Raw genomic sequence first — 24,079 nt, forward strand, 5'->3', positions numbered from 1 at the left:
CCACCCTCCCAGCAACGCAAGGGCAGCATGTAAAGTGGGAGCAGAGAGGATTAGATAAGAAGGTATACAACACAAAACTCCCCCAAATGCCTCCCGAGCGTCAGCCCACTGTCCTTTCTTCTCTTATCACCCCAAGATAAAACAACTCTTCTCCAAAAAGCACTGACGGCTCGGGAGGGTGAAGGAAGGGTCTGCCCACCAACTGCTTGCGAGGAAGCCGAGTGCCCTCATCCTTCCTCCTCCCACACTCACATGCTTCTCATGCTGAAGGATGGTTTATCCTGCAGTCAGCCCCACTGCACTGGACTCAGCCGCACAAGCACACAGGGATTTGGTTTAACTAATGCAAAACCCTTAGTGGATGCTGCTTTGGGATTGCTCGTGGACTTGGATTAACGAAAAACACGAGAGCCTGAGTGGCAGCATGAGTTTAACATAACAACAACAAAATAAAGCAAAACACATACTCAGAAACAAACAGCAATCGTGTCTTGCAACAAGCCACGTTCCTGAGCCTATTCATATTGTGAAGTTACTGCTCCACACAAAGCCAAAAGGCTTGGCGATACCCTTCAGCCTGCCCTAAAAACCAGTTGAAGCTGTGATTTCAATGCATCTTCTTACACTGAGAGACAAACTTCAATTTCCAAGCATGCTTCAGACCTTAAGATCAAGGAATCATTTCAGAAGAAGCTTTACAAATAGCTGGTATAATTTATAAGTATTCTGTTAACAAACATCAGCTCTTATTTTGCTTAGTAGCATAACTTCCCCACCTCCAGTAACACCATTAACCCCATCTCCATACATTTGCTTTGCCACATCAGAGGAACCATACAGCCCCGCAGATCCACAAGCACATAATAAACGCCAAAAGAAACTGTCTCATTCTGGTCACATCTTGAACGCAGACCATTCTCTTATTATGAGAAGGAGCTACATTCAAGTCCTCGGCTCATGGGCAACATCTGTGTTACTCGCAAGCACTGAAAAAGTTGCCGGGAAGTCGATCAAGTCTCTCCCTCCCGCGGCCGACGACGCACAAAAGTGCATTCAGTCTGGTCACGGTGGAGTTTCATTCACGTTTCTTCAAGCTGGATGCAAGAGAGACTTGCCTTTTTTTTTTTTTTTTTTTTTTTCCCGGGAACAGCATCTGTTATGTTTTTGTGGGTTTGGGCTTTTTTCTTTCTCTCTGTAAAGGGGAAATCTTTTGTCTTTCTCAACGTGCACGTAAAAAAAGAAGACTCCCGGCCACCACATCCCGAGAAAAACGGTCACGCTGGAAAACGCGTGCTCCTCGGAAGACTTTCACTCCGGGACTGCCGTGCCTCTCCCGCCGCAGCCCGGCGCCTCTCCCTAAGGGATGCAGGCACGTCCCGCCCGCCCGGCTGCCCACCCGGCACGGGGCACTGCCCTGCCCGCTCCCAGCTCTTCCCGTCCACGGGAGGCGGCGGGACAGAAATACACCCACGGCACAGCACCAACGCACAGCTCAGCCCCGGTGGGCGCAGCCCGGGGACCACCCCCGCCGCCTCCCCGCTGCCCCGCGCGGCTCGGAGCGCGGGGCTCCGGGACGAGCTGCCCGCCGCCGGCCCGGCCGCAATCACCAGCCACGGCCGCAAAACGGAGAGAAAAAGTTTTGCGCGGGCCCCCACGGCCCCGGGAAGGGGCAGACGCGGCGGCGCCCCGGCGAGCCCACCGTGCCCCCCGGCCCCGCGTCCCCGCAGCCCTCCGCAACCCGCCGCGGGCACCGCGCTCCCGCAACCCCCCGCTCGGCATCGCCGGCAGCGCCCCCGCAGCCCCCGGCCCCGCCCGGCCCCGCGCTGCCCCCGCGCACCGCCGGTCTGCCCACGGCCACGGCCATCGCGGTGCGGTGCTGAGCGCTGCGCCCTGCGCTGCCGGCCCGCCGCTCTGCGCCGCCTGCTAGCACTGCAACATGGCCACCCGGCGGGGAGGGCCCATGCGCAATGCAAAGGGGCCGGGCGGCGAGGCGGGACCCCCCCGGCCCTCCCCCGGGCACAACGGGCAGCGCGGGCGGCCGGCCGGCGCCGCTCCGCCGCGCGGGGAGCCCCGAGAGCCGGCTGCTGCCCCGCGGGGCTGCGCTCCATCCCCGGCGGAGACTGCACTAATCCCTCTCCTGCCCGCACCCCCCCGCCCCGAGACGGGCCGCTGCTACCGTCCCCTTCACCCCAGAGGGTCACTGTCTGCCACCCTGGCAGCCCCGCCGCTGAAAGCACAGACTCATCTGTTCCAGGGACCCTTGAAAGAGATAGCCAAGCAACCGACCAACAAGGTTCTCCTCTCACCAGTTTGGTGAAGGAGATCGGGGATTCGGCAACGAGATACTCAGAGAGGCACACAGGAGCCCCTGTCTCCCTTGTATAACGACACAGAGGGCAAAACCTGACACCTCGCTCCTCTCGTTTCTCCGAGCTCTTCTCTCCCGTCAAACACACCCACACTCCGTTTTTCAACCAACCGGGTATACCAAACAACAGCCATGGTGGCCAGTCGCTCTCCCACTCCACAAGTGATTTCCAGGGATGAAGTGAAGCACAACTGGCTCCTTGCCGCTCCAACTGACAAAACACTTAACATCCCGTTGTTAAGCATGACATCCCTTTACCTGTAAAGGTGGGAGTCTTAGAGCTAAACTTAACACGTCTGCTTGCAAATCTTCAACCAAGGTAGTGATGACGCCCTGCAGTGCTCTGTGAGGCACAAAACCGCAAAAGGCTATGGAAAACACTGACCCAATTTGCTGCGCTCATGAAGGATACATTAAATTCCAGACACATCAGAGCTACCCCTATATGTGAACATCCATCGAACCAAACCAAAAAGCCAGCAGGACAAAAAGGTGAGAGCACCTTCTACAAACAACCAATCCAGGGTAGTAGTAAGCAAATAGACCTCAACAATGCACTTACCATTTGTACGCTCTTTGACATCGAGTTCGTACCTTTTCCCTCCAAAGCCCATTTTTGCATGGTTATGAAGAAGCACGTGGCTGTCTGCAGAGGGCTACAGAGTATCTCCCTCCTGCAGCTTTTTTTTTTTTTTGATCACGTGTGGAAGAACTCGGGAACTGATCGCTCAGAGTGGTCACCCCCAGGCTGAGCCAGAAACAATGGAAGTGCACGAGCACTACTCGGCCCTGCCGCCCATCAGGGACAGAGCATCTGCACCTGGGCAGTGCCCTTAATGAGGCACAGCTGCTACACCAACGGACACTGAGGGGGTTCTACCTGGAACATTCTGGAAGCATAGCTGATGCAGGGCTTTTATGACACATCTTAGGTGTCCATGCTAATATCCAAGGGAGGCTTCGATGTTAGACTCATTAACTCTCTTGTAGCAAATTTCTCCTCCACACAGGGCTCTAGGTGAGGAGGTGCTAAGCGTGCCTGCACTGGGAAATGTGCCCGGACCAGTGCAGCCTCTAGTGGAAACCTGACAATCCTATCTCAAGAGTCGCCCTTGTTGTACCTGTGGGTGAGGCAGACGCTGCTTCCCCTGGTCTGAATTAGAGGCACACATGATACTCCTGCATCAGCACAACTTAACCAACACGAAAATCTTCTCCGCTCGCAAACCCTTGATGTGACTCACCGTGTCCTTCCTTGGCCCGGAGCTGGGAGAGCTGTGGTCGAGTAGTCTCCACGATACTCATGCATACACACCTCCCTGGGTACGGCTGTTCATGCTGAAAGAGCAGGGGGGAAAAAAAACATCAACACTAAGAAATGTTCTGCAATCTTCCCAGATCTCAGCTAGTGTAGTTCCTTGCATTCCTAGTGTTCACTGGGAAGAAGCAGACCCCTAGCTCCTGAAAGTTTCCTAACCGCTGCTAACAAATCTGTTCCCAAGCCAAGGGAATTGCAAGTCCCTCATCCTAGAGACCCCGTAGGAGTTGCTTCCTTGTTTCCAAAGTTGTTTGGCATCATTTTGTAGACATGGCTGGTCAAGGTTTAATGCCCTTTTGTGTCAATGGCAGGGCAATTTGTCTGTTAAAGGGGATAAAATACACTAGCAGACACAGAAGTTTGGTAACTTACCTCCTGTTTATGAACAAGCCGGATACATAGCTCACTAAAGGCAACATCTTATCACACAACAACAGAAAGCTACAAGACTAAGTGGTGGGCTTATTTTTGATTCTTTCATGGTGAAGTAATGCTCGATCCTGCCTCTGTTTTGTGATTCTGATTACTCAGAGCTCACTCAAATTTCACCCAAAGAATCGAGAGACCTGCTGTTTAGGCGGGGGTAAAAACTCCACCTGAAACCAGGATAATGTGGTATCGTGGAAAGCCTCCTGCTTATGCCTCAGTTCATTAAGCCAAATACAACTTTCATAGTTGTATTGTCACGTGCCGCTGTTGTTTACTTGGATGTTTTATCTTCACAGCCTACTCTCCTTTCTTATTTGTGATCACAACTACACCATTACACTCCATTCATTTCATCTCAGATGCCTCCACTGAGAGTGTGCTGCTAACAAATGCTGTTTTGACTGCAATCCAGGGCTCATCAGAAGAGGAGGGAGAAACGTATTTATGCCTGGAAGAACTGCACCAGAAGCACGTACAAAATGATAAAATAAGAACATAAGCCTTGACCCTTTTCCCAGCACCCGTGTCCTACCCAAATGAACACCGCTGATGGGATGTAGCTTGCACACATCATTTATTGCAATCTCTGCCCGTGGCTTGTGAGGGTTGCACACACTTCTGGGTTTGCAGCAGGCTGGAGGATATTCCAGCTGCTTACATGACAGGCAGCTAAAAATATTTACGGATAGCCGTGAGCCTGCAGCAGAGATGGTTTCTGGAGCGTGACTTAGGGTCTGATCCAGACCTCTTTACAGCCAGTGAGCCTACACTGAGCTCAGTCCCTCCATGCCTCTGTTCCCTGATTGTAAAGCAGAGAATCCAGCACACCTTCTCTCCTACCCTTTCCACCCACTATCCACTCCCCAAACTCCTCGGGGCAGGGGCTGTCAGTTGTTTGGTGCGCACAGGGCACCTTGCCCACCGGAGCTCTGACCTTACCCATCCCTCTCAACTGTTACAGATGCACTTGTGATAACAGAATTAGCAATAAAGAACAACGTGAGATCCCTACGCTAGTACGTATGTCCTGCCTATCTCAGCCTCGCAGAGGATACAGAGATGAGATGAGATATTATTTGATTGCAGGCACTCTTGGTATTTGTGTGTGGTTGTCGTACATGGGTACAATCCCACACACTTGTAATAACAGCTCGCTCGAACCACAGCACATTCGTGACTCTTTATTGCTGGTTCTCCTAACTAGCTGAATCACAGGGCAGTTCAGGTTGGAAGGCACCTCTGGACATGGTCTGGTGCAGCCCCTGCTCAGGTGTACCATGGAGCATCTCCTGATGATGGAGACCACAATCTCTCTGGGCAAATTGTTCCAGTACTTGACAACCCTCACTATAAAATAGTTTTTCCTCACACACAAATGGAATTTCTTGAATTTCAGTTTGTGTCTATCATCTCCTGTCCATTCGCTGCCATAATGACTGATAAACCACTCTTTCTCCTCACCAGCTGCCAGCAAATGACCCTCGCACTTCTCAGCTCCTCCAGTCCCCGTATCCGTCTTCACTGTCACCCCAGCTCGCCGCCCCACGGGCCACCACCCCGGGCAAAGGCGACCGGGCGGTGGCTGCCCGGCTGCGGAGGAGGAGGAGGAGGCGGAGAGGCCCGTCGCGGCAGGAGGCGGGTTTCTCCGCCGCACCTGGATTCAGCGCCGAGCACCGAGGCACAGCACGGAGCACCGAGAGCCGGCCGGCCCGGACCATGGCGCGGGAGCTGAGCCAGGAGGCTGTGCTGGACTTTCTCTGGGCGGCCGGGGGGCGAGCCCCCAACTCGGCGCTGCTCCGCCACTTCCAGCGCTTCCTCCGCGACCCGGCGCTGACGGAGCAGCAGCGGCGGGAGCGCCGCGAGTACTTCAAGAGCCTTGTCAACTCTCTGGCCACCGTTCATCCCGCCGCCGCCCCCGGCGCCTCCAAGGACATCGTCCTCCGCCGCAGGTACCGCGACCTCCTCGATGAGGAGCTGCCGCCGCCGGAGGAACAGCGGGAGGAGGCAAGGAAGGAGCCGGAGCCGCCGCCGCCCCGACGCGACCCCGACGGGCGGCGCGGCCCCCGCGGGGAGGCGGCGGAGCAGGGGCAGCCGTGTGGGGGGCAGCCCCCGAGGAGCACCGCAGTGTCGGGGGGCTGCTCCGCCCGGGGCCCCGGCGGTCCCTGCTGCGAGTGCCGCCGGGCGCGCCGCGCTGCCGCTGCCGCCGCAGCCGTTCCCCCGCCGGGCCCCGGGGCGCCGCCCCCCGCCGGGCTGCCCCGCTCCCCGCCACCCCCAGGCAGCCACCCCCGTACCGGACCCAGCCGCTGTCCTCGGGGCCCTGGGCGCTCCGTCCCGGCGGCACACTGCCCTCCCGGCCCCCGCTGCTGCCCTCGGCTCCTGGAGCGCTGGCCCCCGCTGCGCCGCCCCGGTCCCCATCGCCGCCACTGCCTGCCGCCGGGCCGCCCCCTGCCACACCGTCCCGCTCCCGGTCCCCACGGCTGCCGTCGGGCCCGGGACTGCCTCAGCCCCGGTCGTCGCCGCAGCCCCCGACCGGGATGCCCCTACTGAAGGCCCCAGCGCCCTCAGCAAGCCTGAGGGGGCGACCACCCATGGGACCTTCCCAGTCCCCGCTGCTGTCATCGGGCCCCAGGGCGCTGTCCCCCACCGAGCTGCCCCCATCCCGGTCCCTGCCGTTGCTCTCCGCCCCGGGGGTGCTGCCCCTGTCCCGGTCCCTGCAGGCACTCCCTGCCAGCTCCTCCTCATCCTCACAGCTTTTATCAGGCCCAGAGGTGCTCCCCTCCACCAGGCTGCCCCCATCACAGTCCAGGTCCCTGCAGCAGCTCCCCACCAGGCCATCCCCAGCCCTGCCGAGGGGATCCAGGGGGCTGACCCCGAACGGACCAACTCAGTCTCAAGTCCTGCTGCTGTACCCACGCCAAACCCTCACACTGCCGTCAGGTCCTGAGGTCCTACCCCCTACCAAGCTACCCCCATCCCAATCCTTGCCACACTCCCCCACTCAGCCAGCTCCATCCCGCTCCCTGCAGTCACCCCCTTCCAGGCCACCTCCATCCCAGTCCTTGCAGCCAGCACAGGGCCCCGCAGTGCCTCAAGCCCCAGAGAGCTGTCCCCCAGCACCGCTGCCTGTCTTCAGGAGCATCAGGTGCCAGCTCGCTTTGTCGGAAGTGCAGAGCACTCCATCGCTACCCGAGGACTGTGGGCGGCAGCCCCGCACCGCGCTCTCCAAGAGCTCCCCTAGGAATGCCCTAAACCGGGGGCCGTCGGTGCCACTGGGACAGCGGGAGCACGCCTGGCTAGTGGCGATGTCAGCGGGGTGCTGGGCACGGGTGCGGGGGCTCTTCCTGGAAGAGCCGGAGCTGGCCCTGCTGCGGGACTTCATGTCAGGCTTTACGGTCCTCCACTGGCTGGCCAAGCATGGTGACGGGCCCGGCCTGCAGGAGCTGGCGGCGGCGGCGCGGCAGGCGGGGCTGGCCCTGGACGTGGATGCCCGCTCGGGCTGCGGGTACACGCCGCTGCACCTGGCTGCCATACACGGCCACCAGCTTGTCATCAAGGTGCTGGTGCTGCAGCTCGGCTGCCAGGTGCAGGTGCGGGACTGCAGCGGCCGCCGGCCCTGGGAGTACCTGGGCGGCTCCACCTCGGGGGAGATCTGGCAGCTCCTGGAGGCACCCCGTGGCATAATTATGTTCCCCACGCAGCCCCTGGCCCGCAGCGTGTCCTCTGTCAGCAAGGTCTCGCTGTCCACTGGCAGGGCAGCACTACCCTCCTGCCTCAAGGTGCAGCATGGCCGTGGGGCGGCAGCCCACCGATCCAGCAGCGAGAGTGACTGAGGGATGGCTCCCTGGCATCCCCTGCCAGAGGAGACGGGACCTTGGAGGCCCTCCTGCCAGAGGAAGGCACACAGGCAGAACTAAGCTGTGAAACAGACTGAACCTATTGCAGAATGTACTTTTAAATTATTCCAATGAACCGTTGTCTAAGCCTCTTTGCCCTCCCTCCCATTTCTTGCTTTTCTAGCTGTGAGAGGATGCAGTAACTCTGTAGGAAGCTGGCAGAACCCTTGGGAATCAAGTCCTCTGCAGCCCACAGGGCTGGCACCAGCTGTTGGGTGCAGCCATGGTCACCAGTTAGTGGGACCATGGGTCTGGGGTGAAGCTCAAGCCTGGCCCCAAGCAGGGTGGAGCGCTTGCTTTTGCTGACAGTGACAGATTGTTGCTGGTCCTGGTGTTTGCAAAACACTTGTTTACACCACCTAAATTCTGATGAGTGGTAAAACTGCATCCCTTTTTAATCCCAGCAGATTAAAGATGAGTCCTGCTTTTAAAAATGCAGCTGATCAAGATCCAGCCTTCCAGCAAGAGTCCTCAGAGCCACTGGCTGAGGCAGAGGGCAGTAGTGGGAGAGCCTGGAGTAGGGAAAGGTGTTTCCCAGGTCACCTTGCCCACCAGCCCATTCCCAAAGGAATGCAGGGCAGCATCACTGCCTTGCTCCCCTCCACAACTGCCCAGGGCTGCCCAGCAGCATCGATGCTGCTCCCTCATTCCTGCATCTCTAGCTGCTTTCCTCACACCACCGGACTAGGAAGCGGTACCCACACTGTGGCTAGAGCCCTGTTCCCACACCCAGACATGGAAAGCATTGCAGAAGGAATCTCTGTTGGACAGAAATTGAGCTGTAGTACGGGTCCCAAGCTTGCAGGGGGAAGGCAGGTTCATAACCAGAGCTGCATTTCCCCAGAGATCCCAGCCCCAAATTGCCTATTAGGTATTCATGTGATGGTAGCAAGTGGGACTGGGGGGCCAAGTGCAGTGAAGAGATATCCAGTGCAGTCATTCCTCAGAGCTTACAAATAACAAGCTGTCTTTAGGAATATCACTGGATTATGTGGGTCCTACAATGTACTCTGCTCTCTGATTTAGCATAAATGAGCTTCTAAAGCATCAAAAATGCAGTAAGTTAATCTTGCACCTAACCTGGCTCTCGCATAGGTCCTTTTTGGGGGCAGGAAGAGAGCTAAGATTCATGAGGCAGAGATCCATCACTCCCTGGTTGATGCTCCTGCTGCTGGGTGACCCCAGCTGTAGGACCAGTGAAACTGGGGCTGCTGGCTCTGTGTCAGTGGGAGGCTTTGGAGCAGACCACAGCGGTAGGTGGGACTGCTCATGTATTTGAGGCATGTGTCTAAATGGCTGCAGTTTCGGGGAGGAACGGGAATGAGGGCAGCAGAACCTGACCCTTGCATAACACGCGTGCCAGGGAATGCCTCGAGTCCTTGCTCAAGCACTAATTGAGGTCTCTGCTTTGCTCCGGGTTTATTTGAGGGAGGAACTCTTTCCTGCAGAAGGGAAGCTACTCTGCCTGACTCTGTGGCCACGAAAGGCTGGAGCCTTTTCCCAGCTAGGTTTTCTCATTTTACAGGGGAAAGTGCTCAGTAATGTCAATGATCATTCCCCTCTGAGAGGACAACACAAACTTGAACTCATAAGAAATTCGGCTCTGAGGTGGCCTCTGAGCCATTGGCATGGGGACTTGGAGGGCCCTCCAGGACTCCCCCAAAGCAGGAGGAATCCTGTGTATCTCCCTTTCTCTTCCATCCAGCTGGGGATTATGGAGCCTTCCTGTACATGGAACTTCACGGAAGGAACCCCAAATGAAAGAATTTTGTGAGCTGACTAAAGCTGTCTGGTGGGAGCAGCTTCCAAAGGATAAGGTTTTTCCCTTTCCATGCTGCTGAGACAGTGCTGCCTTGGGATTCTCATTTTACAGCCTTTCCATGACCTTTCTCTGTGATGCAAAACCTAAGTGGCACTTTGTTTTTCTGCACACTGTTGTGTGTCATCTTTTTCAGAGCCCTTTTCTGTCCCCAGCAGTGTTGTTAGGCTGCTGAACTAAATAAGTTGTGACCTAATTTTGTGACCACTGATTGCTTGCCAGTTGAGATGACACAGATAAGCCACTTTCTCCAATTTTTAAATTACAAGGCAACTGTCAGGAAGTTTGAAACTGCGAAAAACTTTCCATACTGGATCCATCATGCATTCACTCTAGTTTATCACCTTAGTGATATTCAAACTGTTAATATTGGTAATACTGCACAGCTCCTACACCACACTTTAAAAGCAGTCAGTCACTGCTTGTGGTAATGACCACTCTTTTAACCCACAGAAAGCCTCATCCTCCAAGCTTCGTGCTGGTGAAATAAGCAATGGACAGGATGAAACCCATCTCCAGCCTGCTGTGGCAGGCAGGGCCAGATCCTTTATCAGCCATGCCTGGAGGAATCACATTGCTGCCCTGGTGCATCACAGATCCCGTCACCCAGGAATAATCCACCACTGGGTATACACACATGCAGCCTGAGCATCTCAGTTTCAAAGCTCTTCTGACATCCTCACTACTTACTTGTCAGCCTGCCTGGCCCCTTCCACACCTATGCACGCTGCTGTTTCCTCATTGCAGCTGGACGTGGCTCCCGGATTCACACCCAATCCAGGCATCTGATTTTGCACCACCCTGAAACACAGGACATGTCATAGATTAATGCACAGCAGGACTCTGCCCTCTCCTCTCATTGCATTTGAAAACACACCTCCCACTTGTCAGCTGTTGATGATAAAGTCCACCCCTCTGCTCTCTAATGCTTATCTCTGCTTTGTACTCCAAAAACCACGGCCTTCAGAGGAGGTGGGTGTTTTTTCACACAGTGGCCTTTGCCCATCACGTCCTGTCAAGCCTGAGCACTCAGAGCCTTGCAAAGTTATGGTGAAGGTAACCCTGAAGGCACAGTACTCCCTTGTCACCACCCCCCTGCTCCTGGGACACACACTGCTGCACACACTCTTCAGGTTGCTAAAGGCAGACAGCCCAGCAGAGCTGGATGTGCACCTTGTGAAGGCCTCGATGACGTTCCCAGACTGTGGCTCTGGTGACACTCATGCCACAGCCTTCACTCAGGAGTTGCCCAGGTGAGCTGGCAGTCCAGTGTGATTGCACAGCTACTCACAAAGTCTATTTGTTCACTGCCAGCTGGCCTTTGCCTACAGGGTCCCTGTCCCTTAAGCCCAACAGAATGGCTTCTTCAACACCAGGAGCTGGAGCCCAGTGCTTACACCAGCACCCAGCAGTCCTGGATGGGTAACGCAGCACAGCACAGGGAGCAGGCAGCTGAGTCCCATTTTGGGGCAGGGATATTCCCTGAATGTACGAAGCTCCTCCCACTCAGCAAATCAAGAGGAGTTTCCCACTCGCAAACACACCAAATGCACACTGAACCTCCCAGTCTGAGAGCAGAGAGCTGGGAACAAATTCCTGTGCTTCAGTTCTGTTTTTTTTCCAAGCCTCTGGACAAGGACCAAAGGCTGGAGCAATGGTGGGAGCCCAGCTCAAACAGCCCCAGAGGCCTTCTTGCAATTAAAGAAGTGTCCCTGGGCAAAGCAGATGAGCAATAGCACAGAGCACTGCCAACCCAAGCTAAAGGCCAGGGCACCCTTTGTATCACAGCCCTTTATGAAGCAAAGAGAAAGAGAACTTGTAGAATTAAAAAAAAAAAAAAAACCACACCATTGAAAAGTCCATCATACAAAATGCACTTTTTTTCTAATGTGACAAATGCCATTTGAATGAAATAGTTTGTAGAGAACTGCAGAGTGAGAAGAATGTCTTGAACACTTCTGGGAAGTAATGAGACAACCCCAATTGCTACCAAATCCCAGTAAAGTTAGAATTTCTCATGACTACATTTCCTGCTATTAGCAGCAGATGGCAGCTTAGCAGATGGGGTTTACAATAAGAACACCCCCCCCCCCCAATTAACAGTATAGTTTTCTCCAGCCTAAGTTCCCCCATTAAATGAAAATTGTTAGCCTTTCAGGGAAAAATATTATCTTTAGAAACTGGGTCCCACTGGAAAGCACTAAAAGCAGAATTCTTAGTTTAGTTAAATTAATACCCCTCATCCCCAACATGAGACTATTTTAAGCAAAGAAAATGTGTTTTACCATTAATTTAAAGGAATATATTTTAAGATACCAAGAAAGGCTTGGTGGTGAGGCAGTTTTGTGTTAAATACTTCAGTGAGCACATAGTGCAATAGCCTCTCTGGGAAGATGCAGATGGGTGATTTTGTGTAGGTTGTTTTTTTTGTTAGAGCCATTAATTTGACCTGGTGGAGCACACCTCTTTCTGGGAGGTTTAAATAAGCCTAGGGCTCATGGTACTTTAAATTCGGATTGGATTTTGGCAAAGGCATTTTAGCTCCTAATGTCTATCAGGGCTTTCTTACTGTACAGCCTGTCCATAAAATATAAGCAAACTGCTTAAGAAGCAACATGGTTATGACATCAGAATTCCTGTTGCGAGGGAAACACACACTAAAACCATAGGCAAGGTCCTCCACACAAGCTGTCAGTCTGTGTGACCTCATCTGGCATTTCTAAGGCTGCCATGGGAAGCAAGGACCAAAATCCTTGCTTCCTCCTTGCTTCAGGGCCTCTGTGAAAAGAGTTCTTGGTTTAAATATTTTCTTTTGGCTTTCCTGACACGCAGCTCTAGACTGAAGGAATGTTCTGATGGATTTGATACCACAAGAGGTGTTTTATGGTCTTTAATGTAGCCCAGAATATTCTAGTGCAAGTGGGAATTAGAAGAATTTGAATTAGTGTGTGTCTCAGACCTGGAGTCCCATAATAACTCCGCAGGGAACAAATAGCTTTGCACAGCCAGGCACAGGGCAGGTGTTATCTCAGCTTGTCCAAAGTCCACGTGGGAGTTGCATGTCAGTGGTAAACAGAAGAGAATGTTTAAGGGAAATGGGAAGGTCTCGAGTGTCACTCGCAGAGAGGACAAGAAGTACCTCCCGGGCCTCAGTGGGGAGTGTTGTTGCTGCAGGGATGCAGAGCTGTGTTCCCCCATCAACAAGCACTGCAGCCTCCTTATCTCCCTCGTGGTTCTCACACTGCCTGGAGAGGGTATCTAGAGTGGCCTGAGAACCAACTGGGCAGCTGATAAGGATGAGGGTAGGGTTTGCCCTCAGAGCAAGGCTGTTTGCAAGCCTGCTATGGACCAGGGAAGACAGGGGGGCCCAAGGGAGAAATACCAAGAGTAGGAGATGTGAGCTCACAGCGAGCACAAGAAGCTGACAAAAACCATCAGAAATTCCAACGTATAAAGACTGGTTTCTGGAGAGGGGGCTGAGCAACGTTGTTTCACAACACAGGGCATGTATGTATCAAAGCACATCTGTTTCCAGAAAAAGGTGAGGCACTGCATGGCACCATACAAAGCTGTACATCTCATGGACTAGATGCGGCTTAAGTGTTTTAGAGGGAAAAAGAAGGAATGTGGTGCTCTTGCCAAGGCAGGGCGACTTCCAGGCAAGTGGCTTTAATAAATACGTCTCCAGGAGGTCACAAAGCCTGGCAGCCTGGCCTGTGGGCTAAGGCACACAGATGGGCACAGCCAAGGGAAGTTGCACATTTTCCTTTGCATAAACACTAGAGCTGGTTTAGTCATCTGCTGAATGGCAGGCTCAAGGGGAATGCAGATGCTTGAGTTCAGCAGTTATTTGCATCTGATTTGGATTTTTTGTCTCTTTGCTTTATAAATACTGAATAGATAATTCAAACAAAGATCTTGCAACTCTGCCCTCTCCCTGGTTCCTGGTACTGCCTCACAATAGGGCCAAAGTTGCAGTTCCTGGTGGTTGCCTGTTGATTTCATGCTGGGTGACTTTTTAGCTGCTAGATGGTCTGTGCTGGAGAAGAGGAGCAATCAGCTATGGATCTGTGTGTCCAAGCATTCACACATGGCATATGGAAAGTCCTACTCCTCCTGCCTGTGGTCAAAGGGAAGGGTGGATGCAGTGGTGCTTCCCTTGGATTTTGGGATTGTGCTAACTTTGGCAGGCATGCTGCAACCCCGGCCCTGAGTCACGGCTGAGGCCTCGGGCATGAGTCACACTCTCCCAATTCTTCCTGTCACTGTGAGAAACCCTGTCTGCCCTCTCTTTTCCTTGCATCCTGCAGTGCCCAGGGCTCCCCACCGCTGCCTCATTTCATCATGCTGTGGCCAGAATCCTTTCATGGACCCAGCCAAGAGCACCACAGCCCCCAGGGGCTTTAGGAGCAGGGTTTCTGCTCTAGCCACCGTGCGTGGGAATGATGCTCTTGCTTCCAAGTGGAACTTACTGAAGTGCCACTTGTATTTCCAAATGTGTGTGTGCATGTACATATTTCTAACTGGTTCTTCCTTCTTTACCTTTCAGGTGAGATGTCACCCTGTGAAATGGCCTGTCATGAATAATGGGGGGCAATCAAATGATCTGCCTCCATTTGATACTGATTTACAGCTGCTGTATTAAAGGGATCTATCAATGTTGGTCTTAAACCTGAGTGTCTCTTTGTGTATTGCACTTCAACAGCCAGGGAGGTAGAGAGCTGTTCTCTGAACTAAGGGAGCCCTCATGATCCCAGACTCATTTCAGATAAACTCTAAATCTGGCTGAAAAAATACTGAGGGAGAAGGTGGCAGGAAGAGGAAGGCACTTCACCCCCAGGTAGCATAATTTTGATTGGCTCTTCAGTGTCTTGGGGCACAGAATGGACAGTGTTACTGTTTCTTCAAAGATTGTTACATTTTTATCAGCTTGTTCTTTCCGAGGCATTTTCCAAATACTTGCTGACAATTTTCTTTTGCCTGAAATTGAATTTAAGAAACTTGAGCCAGCTTTAATACAATCCCTTCTCACTGTGGGTGGCTCAAAGGAGACCAATTCTGGCACACACATGTTTTTGTGGGAAAGAACTCCAGATGGCTTGAGTTTCTAAACCATCCTGGCAGGCTGTATGTGCTGTATGTCAGGGTAGAAGAGAGCTCTTCTTAATCAGTCAGGCTAAGGTTGCTGGAATGCTTCTGTGGACACTGGTCCCTCCCTGTCCAAAGTCACTGTGAGAGGTTTCCCCCCACTGATTAGAGCATACCATGTGAACTACTTCGAGGCCTGTATAGGTCTAGGTTTTATTCAGCAGGTCAGGGATAGGAAAAGGCACAATTCCCCATCTTCAACCCCCACACAAGTCCCCTTGCAGCTGATCATGAGGTATAAATCAAACCCAGCTTGCCTGGGGCTAGACCACAGGAATATATGAGGCTTGGGAAGTGCTGCTATCCTACTGTGATATCCCAGTGAAAAGTGTCCCAGGGTCTGTTCCCTGTCGCAGAAGTTTGCAATGTGGTCACAGATGTAAAGTAAACAACTATGCCGTTAAGAAAAATAAGTACTTAAAACTGCCAGAGCTGACAGACCTCTAGAAAACATGCCCTTGAAGGGTCAGTAACCCGTGGACTCTGCTGTGAGTTCTGCAATAGCTGCTTGAGCAAGACCTCTGGTGAGCTGCAAAGGAGAGGAAAAGATGAACCTGGATCTATAACTTTAGAGTAGTGTTCCTCGCCTCCTGTGAGGAACAAATGCAAACAGCTCCCTAGCGATGAGGCAAAAAACTCTGAGGGGAGGTGTTCACCACCTGCAAACTTAAAAGGTGTGGAGGGAGGTGCCGAAGTGAAATGAGTCCAACACAACAAAGGCCCAGTTCTTCTGAGTAGTTAACAATTTGCTCTAGTTAAGTGTAATCCACTGAGAGAGGAAAGAAACACAGGGATTATCATCTTGGGTCACAGTGTTAATGAGGGAAACAAAATGAGAAGACATACTTTAAATTCCAGTGACACCATCAGCAAACTCCTTTCATCACTTTGAGATAGTGCAAGAAGTTCTTTATAATTAACTGAATTTATAATTAACCTGGATTGAGGTACTTCCCTTTTAATGTAGGGAAAGGTGAAATCAGGAAGCCCTCAGGGGCAAAACCTCTGTAGAGACATGTGGCCATGCAACCCCAGCTGGTTTCCAGGGAGGACTGGACCTTTAGCCCTTCTTCCTGCACAAAGTTCCCTCTGAGGCAGTGCTTTGGGAGGCCATCTCAACCTCCTGCCACACTGCACTGTGGCTCCTGAGTAATCTTTGTCTTTCAAGAGCAGGCTAGAGGTTTTTTGGGAGTATGGCTCCATTCCCCCATGGTCTCCAGCCCAGCCCACGGATAGCACAGGGCTGGAAGTCACCATGGTGCTGAGAGCACTGTTTCAGCCAGCTGTGCAGGAGGGCCCAGAGCAGCTGCGTGCACCCCAACCCTCCAGGGGGTCGTGACTACTCAAGCAAAAAGGCAGAAACTTCTCAGATGAGACAAAATAACGTGCTACAGGAGAAACAGCGAGAATCAGACACTTCGACAGCAGAAGCACAGGATTGCTTAAGTTAAAGTCCCCAGACATTTCAAAAGATACAAAACACCCTGTGTGTGTGTATATAGAAATATCATGTATATATATAACCATTTGTTATGCTGTAACAGCATAATATTTGGGTTGTAAGAGTAACCAGGGGCTATTGCTGAGACCAGGATCCCATCCAGACAGTATTGACACAAATATTGCCCAAAGACAGCGTGAGAGAAAGATGCTGCCTTTGCCTGATGAACTGAGAATGAACTTACAGAGATAAGAACAAATCTTCCCTAAAGAATATGAAAAGATAAACTCTAACTTAAAGCAAACTGTAAGCTTTCTCTTACACTAGGAAAGGGTGAGGAGTTTTCCTTGTCATCATTTTGCCAGTATCCTGGTACTTGGGTTGGTGCCCCTCCCTGGCCCAAAGGGATTCAAGGGCAATGGCTGCAGCAGTGGTGCCCTCCCAGGGGGGCACACGTACAGCACTGCTGTGCTGGCCCAGAGGCCAGATGAATTCTCCAAAGGAGGAGAAAGTTACTACTCACAGCAAGAAGTGGGGCCTCTCTCTCAGCTCCAGCAAGGAGTAACTCAGGACATGCAGCATCAACAACTACCAATGTGTGTGCATTGAGAGCAAGACAGGGCAGGCACAGGCCCTGCAGAGCCAGCAGGCCCTGTGTGACACAGGGCAGAGGAGATATACCCTGGGCCTTGAGTTAGCCAGCAGCAAGGTGTGTCCTCAGACCTTCCCAAACCAGGGCCAAGCCATTCCTAATGACAGCAGTGATTAGCCAGGGATGTGACTTGCCAATGGCTAGGGTGTATTTGTTCTCGCAGAAGATTAAAAAGGGAACAACCAGCCTGCTGCATCCTTATGGTATTTACAGTTTTCTACAGCAAATGTGGGACGTTTCTAGGGAGCTACAAGAAAATCAGACTGGCCAGTTGTCTGCCTGCAGCCTGTGCAAATTACGAGGTGGATGAAGAGTTTGGGGGGGGACCTGGTGCTGGGCAGGACCTGGTGCTGGGCCCCATGTCCTCTAGCAAGCCTGCAAGGCAAAACACTAGGAGAGCACCCTAATTTTCCCCACAGGAGAAAACTCCTCTGGGCATCACCTCTGGATGAGCAGAAGATGACTCTTCTCTGCCTGCACCATTTACAAACTCTCTGAAAGGGAAGGAGACCCACTGGCTCCCCCACTTTCCCCTCCACTTAATCCCTGGGAAAAATGGAGGACAGTTGGGCAGCTCAGCATTGTAGCCTGAGAAAAAACACTTTTCTCATTTCACAGGGCTTCCAACCAGGAGTGCTTGAAATCTAAAGACCAAAGGGTTTGTTGCTAAGACAAATGGGCTGCCAGTACACAGCACTCAAGGAAAACAAACAGTGCAGTCTCCGTGTGTTATTAGAAAGGTATTTCCCTGTCTGAAGGGTCAGAGGAGGAGACCTCAGGCCAGAAAAGCAGCTCACATAAAATGTGCATTTCTGAAGTGGCGTCAGAGTGGCCAACGCTGCAGCACTGCACAGCCCCAGCACTGAAAGGAGGAGAGAAGTCTGCAGGGGTTTCACAGAGCTGAACAGAAAACAAATACACAAACCCAACCGACCAAATAGCACTTGCTCAACCCCTCACGTGTGGCAGTGACCCGGGGAACAACTGCACGGTAACTCAGGCACAGAGAGCAGGCACTCAAAGCCTGTCTCTAACACGTGACCCCAGCTAAAATTGCTAGAGAATGGGGCTAACTTAAGGTGGAATTAGTTGGGCTTCTTCCAGCTCTCCGTGGAGGGGGCCTGCTCTTGGTGGCATTTGCTACCTGCACCAAGTCTGTTCCCACAGTTAACTCCTGATCGCAGTATGGCTCTTGTGTACGTGTAGGATGGCCAGGGAGTTAGTTGGATGTCAGAGCATTTGCAGGATTTTCCCTGCACTTTCAGTCAGCATTTTGTCCTCTCTTATACAGCCCAGTCACAGGGCTCCAATCCAGGCTGGTGACTTTCTAGTTCAAACACAGCTCAGCTTTGCTGAAATACCACGGGAATGTTCTGAAATGGGTGTGGGGGATATCTGGGACAAAGGATGGTGTCAGGAGTCAGGATACTGTTCCTGTAACTGTGAGCACGTTGCTCTAATGAAGTTCCAGCAGCCCCCTGCAGGGTACCATGTTTCCCACTGCTATCTGGCCATAAATTCCTGCACTGTTTTGTGAGGTGCCCTGTGCAACCCTTCCAAAAGTTACCCACGGACAGGTATCTCACTGTCTGGTCACAACTCAGCCAAAAAGTAGCACGTTGCATTTATCCAGCAGCTCTGACTGTGGGTTTACAGGTGGGATTGTGAAGCTGCATGTCAGTAGTGTTGCTGCAGGTATGAGGGCAACTGAGGCACGGAGGGCTGAGGATGCTGCTAAAGCCAGTGCACAGTACAAGCTGATCCAGTGCCACAGGCCCCCAAAGCACTGCAGCTGCTTCCACCTTCACCTCCCTGCCCTGCAAAGGCCCTGGGGCAGTCATGTCATTTTAATGGACTTAGGAAAGGGGAATAGCAGGCATTAGGGACTGGCTGGGAAAGCAGTCTCCTGTCCTGTCCTCTCGGCTGCACACTGCCCTGCCTGGACTCTTCATCAGCTAACAAAGCATTTCGCTTTTCCCTCTGGAGCCTTTTGCAGCTGGAATGGAACCAGCGAGATCAGGCTACTTTTCAAAAGCTGCAGCCCGAATTCTTACATCTGCTAGAGCCCCTCACCTCCAACCTGAACTGTCAGGCATTTTTTAAATGCTGACATAGAGTATACCAAACCCTTGGGTTTCATTGAACTGCAGGCAGTGATGATTTGTACTCAGGGGCTCCTGTCAGTCCAGGGCTTGCAGGCACGGGGCTGGGCTGGGAGAACACATATCCACAGAGGTGCTCGCTTTGCAGCAGTAACATGAGGACTCCAACCCTGATTTTAGACAGAGGTCACTTAACAAAAGCACCTTGCTGCTATCACAGAGCCGCACTCTGGCTGCTGGGATTAGGAGCCAAGAGACACTGCATAGCAGCTAGGAGAGCTTACAGCAAGAACTTCTAGGATCAAATATGGCCAAGGCTGAGGGATTGTTTCAGGCAGTCCTTGTATCTCCTCTTCCAAGTTCCCCATAGAGCACAATCTTAGGGAGGTCCTGCATCCTAGAGACATGCCCTGCCCAGCACAGCTGTGTTCTCAGCAGCACGGCCTCAATGCTCGTGACTGCTGCCTGTTCAAGGACAGACATATTGGTCACATAGTAGGGAATGGGGGAAAACCCGGACTGGATTTTTCTGCCGGAGTACGGAATGGGGGAAAACCCGGACTGGATTTCTGCCGGAGTACGGAATGGGGAAAAACCCGGACTGGATTTTTCCCGGAGTACGGAATGGGGGAAAACCCGGACTGGATTTCTGCCGGAGTACGGAATGGGGGAAAACCCGGACTGGATTTTTCCCGGAGTACGGAATGGGGGAAAACCCGGACTGGATTTTTCCCGGAGTACGGAATGGGGGAAAACCCGGACTGGATTTTTCCCGGAGTACGGAATGGGGGCAAACCCAGATTGGATTTCTGCCGGAGTACAGAATGGGGAAAAACCTGGACTGGATCACGCAGAAGCAAACAACCACTCAGCTCTTAAAATCATACACTTACTGCCTGCAAAGAACAGTATTGCTACAGATCTCCTGCTGTCCCCTTTAAATGGCTGGGAAGCTCCATCCCCGAACAGCTGCAATCGATCACCACCTTCGCCCCGCCCACTCCAATCATGTGATACTCCTGCCCGAGGGATTTAAGCTGCTGGAGCTGCGCACTTGCTTTTTCTGGGTTGTGGAGAAGGGGCTTGGGGTTGTCCTGCCTGGTGGGGCTGGTGTCTGCATCATGGAGCAAGTGAGTGCCTTTTTTGGCTGGTGTGACAAGCAGGACTAGGGCTGTGCTGTGTATGAGCTTTGGGCTTGGTGCCAGAGGTAGGAGGAGAAAAGAATGAGCTGAGAGGATATGTGAGGCTGATACGTGACTGTGGGAGGAGGGCTGACCAGCCGGTTTTCCTCTCCTCCTCTAGCGTGTTATAAGTGGGAAAGCTGAGGAATGTTTATATCATCAAGTAATCTAAAGATTTGGGTCCATTTGTAACTCTACAGTTTGAATACCCTTTATGCTTTTCTTTCTTTTCTCCTTAAACGTTGCATTTTCCTTCTGGCAAAATGTCTTTTGGGTACAGGGCTGGGTTAACTCCTATTGTAACAGGAGAGGAAAGCAGGCTGGCAGTGTATTCTAACCCACCTCTGCCCTCCCCCAGCTTTGCTTTCGTTGAAAGCACCCCCTGGGCGCTGCCTTAGAAGCAGAGCCAGAAGGCAGAATTAGTGCCGGGGAGATAAGTGGTTTAGTGCCTCGGGGGAACCTGACCTCGGCAGTCTGGGCGTGGGCACAGCGGGAGGGAAAGGACAGCTGGGGCTGGGTGGCAGTGCCCAAGGCAGCTCGTTTGCAGTTGGTCTCCCTGCATGAGCTGACGTGGGTAAGTAGAACTCAGCAACATTGCTCCTGTAGCAGCTGGTAAAGCAGCGCCTGTACCCTGCTCTTGAATCCCCTCCTGCCTTGGGTTTGCATGGCCACGTTTGGGTAGTGGGGGGGGCTATAGGGGTGGCTCCTGTGAGCAGCTTCCAGAAGCTTCCCCCATGGCCGGCAGAGCCAATGCCAGCTGGCTCCAGGATGGACCTACCCCTGGCCAAGGCTGAGCCCATCGGAGGTGGCAGTGATGCCTCCACGATAACACACTTCAGAAGGAACAAAAGGTATTGCACAGAAGGAATTGCACTCTGGGAAGAGAGGAGTGAGAATATGAGAGGAATAGCCCTGCAGACACCCAGGTCAGTGAAGAAGGAAGGGGAGAGGTGCTCCAGGAATAAGAGCTGAGGTTCCCTTGCAGTCTGCACTGAAGACCATGGTAAGGCAGCTGTGCCTTGCAGCCCATGGAGGTCTGTGGCCAAGCTGGAGCAGGTGGATGCCTGAAAGAAGACTGTAAACCAGTGGAATGGAGCTGTTTGTGAAGAACTGTAGTCTATGGGAAGGACTCACGTTGGAAAAGCTCGTGGAGAACTGCTGCTTGTGGGAGGGGAAGGACTTATCTCCCTGAGCAGTGACAGAAAACAACCTACAGTGAACTGACTGTAACCCCCATTCCCTATCTCCCTGTGCCTCTGGCAGGCAGAGGAGATAGAGCTTGGGAAGGGAGGGAAGGGTAAGGGGTATGTGTTCTTACGGTTTGTTTTACTTGTTATTATCCTGCTCTGATTTTGATTGGTAATAAATTCAATTAATTTCTGCAAGTTGAATCCGTTTTGCCTGTGACAGTAATCAGTGAGTGACCTCTCCCTGTTCTTATTTCAACTCATGAAGCTTTTGTTGTGGAGGGGCATGATAGAATGGCTTTGGTGGGTACCTGGCATGTAGCCAGGCTCAACCCACCACAGCTCTGTGTCTGCTTAGGGGAGTGGGAGATCCCTGTGGCAGCAGGGACAAGCAGCTGGCCTGACTGAACCCTTCCTCTAGCACAGGACTTGTGTCTGGGTCTGCCAGAGCTGCTTTGTGCCCTGGCCCAAGCAGGACTGGAAGCCTTGCCCAGGGACAGACTAACCCCTGTGGTTTGGCCCTGCAGGGACTGGTTGTTACTCAGCTGGACATCGAGCCTGGTGAGTGCATCAAGGTCAAAGGGAAGATCAAGTCTGATGCCAAAGGGTGAGTGAGGAGGATAATGGTGAATGAGCTGATGTGGCACTGAGGGAAGCCAGAGCTCCTGCTCTGTTCAGCTTGCCAGCACTGGGTAGCTGGACCTGCTGCACAGGCACTTCCTTGGCACTGACTGTTTCCCCAGGTTTGCTGTGAATGTTGGGAAGGACGGCAACACCCTCATGCTGCATTTCAACCCTCGCTTCGACTGTCATGGGGACATCAACACCATTGTGTGCAATTCCAAGCAGGATGGTACATGGGGTGAGGAGGACAGGAAAGCTGACTTTCCCTTCCAGCATGGTGACAAGATTGAGGTGAGGCCCCAGGGTACACAAGGCCCTGGTACTGAGCACTGAAGGGCCAAGAGCACAGCTCTTTAATGCTGCCTGTGCCTCTGTGCAGCAGAAGGAGCAGGCATGGAAAGGGAATCAGCAGCAGGGGAAGATTCTTGCAGCTAAAGCCAATGAGCTGTCAAGTCAATGTGCCACAGCTCAGATGTGTTAAGTGCCCCAGTCTGGCCTTCCTTTGCAAGCCACACAACTTGGAGCAGTTAAAACACTGCCCTGAGACTGGGTCTGTCTTATCCTGGAGCTGCAGAAACTTGGATCTGACCTTGGGGCAGAGCAAACCCCCTTTTTGCCCTCCCTGCCTGTGCTGAGCTCATGAGCATGGCCTTGCACCAGCAGCCACCTCGCCTGTCCCACACCCAGGCTGGAGTAGTGGGGAGTGCGAGAGGCCTGGGAGCTGTGAGGTGTTAACCTTTTTCCTTGTGACTCTCTACAGATGTGCATCTCCTTCGATCAAACTGAGGCCACGGTGAAGCTGCCTGAGGCGGAGTTTAAGTTCCCTAATCGGCTGGGCATGGAGAAAATTGAATACCTGGCTGTGGAGGGTGACTTCAAAGTCAAAGCCATTAAGTTCAGCTAACAGCTATAGCTTGGTTTGTTTTGTTTTCTGCCCCCATGCATAGTGAAATAAACCCAAACTTGCAATGGCTGCTTCCTCTGCTGTTTCCTGCTCTAATCTGCTTGCTCCTGTGTGTGCTACAGGGGTGGGCAAGGAGGGGATATGTATCCAACCTCGTGCCTCCTTACACTGTGGATTTGCAGGCGGTACTGATTTAGACACAAGCCAGGCAAAGCATGACTGACTGTGAGTAAAGCTGCCTTAGCAGTAGTTGCTCCCTTCACCTTGTTGGCTGCAGTAAGTGGTCCCTGTCTGGTTTCTAAAATCTGAAACTAGTCCAGCCAGGAAGGTTCAAACAGGAGTATGTGCGGTGTTCATTGTGCTATGTCTGACCAAGGAAAGCTGCTCCCCATGTCCTTGCTGGGGATGGGGGACTGACAGGGAACACGAGGCATGGCTTGTGCTCTTGCAAATAGCTTTGCTTTCCAAGACCCACGCTCAGCACTTGGGTGCATTGCAGGCTGGCACAGGTGTACCTGAGAAGCAGCAAAGAGCAGGTGGGTCAGGCTGACTGCTCTTGCCAGGAAAAATATGTGGAGTGCAAGGTGAAGCCTGACAGAAAGCTTAGGAGGGAGGTCATGAGAGGATCAGGCTGTGTGTGCTGACTCACAAACTGAGGTCTTGACACAGAGACCCGGTATCAGGTACCATGAAGTCGGGCTGACCAACATACCTGGAATGGGTGACAGGCCATGTGGCAGCCTGTGGGTCAGTGTCTACAATGCCTGACTGCTAAGGCCCAGGTGCAGCTTAAGGGCTGTACTGAACTAGGCTACCGCAGGTATTAAATCCTGAGTGCACCAAACACAAATAATTGCAGTTAGGCAGATGAACAAACAAGCTTAGTGAAGAGTCTCTTGTGCTTACAACCTCTCTGCTCATGCAATGCCTTGGAGTGTGTCTGCTACTGCTCTTTCCCAGCATCCTGCTAACCATGCCGACCCAGGAGAGGGCTGGAGCTGGGACTGATGTGG

General features: G+C 52.7%; 3 protein-coding genes across 7 annotated transcripts in view; 2 read left to right on the forward strand and 1 right to left on the reverse strand.

Moving 5' to 3' along the window:
* SEPTIN11 (septin 11) overlaps positions 1 to 1,949 on the reverse strand; it is a 45,435-nt gene extending 43,486 nt beyond the window's left edge. For all 5 annotated transcript variants that reach the window (XM_050320685.1, XM_050320681.1, XM_050320683.1 and 2 more), the window contains exon 1: positions 1,838 to 1,949. In XM_050320685.1, the coding sequence (XP_050176642.1) occupies positions 1,838 to 1,864 (27 nt within the window). In that variant the 5' untranslated portion in view covers positions 1,865 to 1,949. The remainder of the gene's footprint in view (positions 1 to 1,837) is intronic.
* Positions 1,950 to 5,790: 3,841 nt separating this feature from the next.
* On the forward strand, positions 5,791 to 8,421 carry SOWAHB (sosondowah ankyrin repeat domain family member B). The gene is made up of 2 exons (XM_050320452.1): positions 5,791 to 6,208; positions 6,391 to 8,421. Exons 1-2 carry the CDS (start codon positions 5,832 to 5,834, stop codon positions 7,943 to 7,945), a joined length of 1,932 nt encoding a protein of 643 aa, XP_050176409.1. The 5' UTR covers positions 5,791 to 5,831; the 3' UTR covers positions 7,946 to 8,421.
* An 11,690-nt stretch (positions 8,422 to 20,111) lies between these two features.
* On the forward strand, positions 20,112 to 23,135 carry LOC126642649 (16 kDa beta-galactoside-binding lectin). The gene is made up of 4 exons (XM_050320453.1): positions 20,112 to 20,300; positions 22,066 to 22,145; positions 22,282 to 22,453; positions 22,923 to 23,135. Exons 1-4 carry the CDS (start codon positions 20,112 to 20,114, stop codon positions 23,064 to 23,066), a joined length of 585 nt encoding a protein of 194 aa, XP_050176410.1. The 3' UTR covers positions 23,067 to 23,135.
* Positions 23,136 to 24,079: the final 944 nt, after the last annotated feature.

Source organism: Myiozetetes cayanensis, unplaced genomic scaffold (assembly GCF_022539395.1).
Source record: "Myiozetetes cayanensis isolate MyiCay16 unplaced genomic scaffold, myiCay2020 scf24, whole genome shotgun sequence".
NCBI classification, from domain to species: Eukaryota; Metazoa; Chordata; class Aves; order Passeriformes; family Tyrannidae; genus Myiozetetes; species Myiozetetes cayanensis.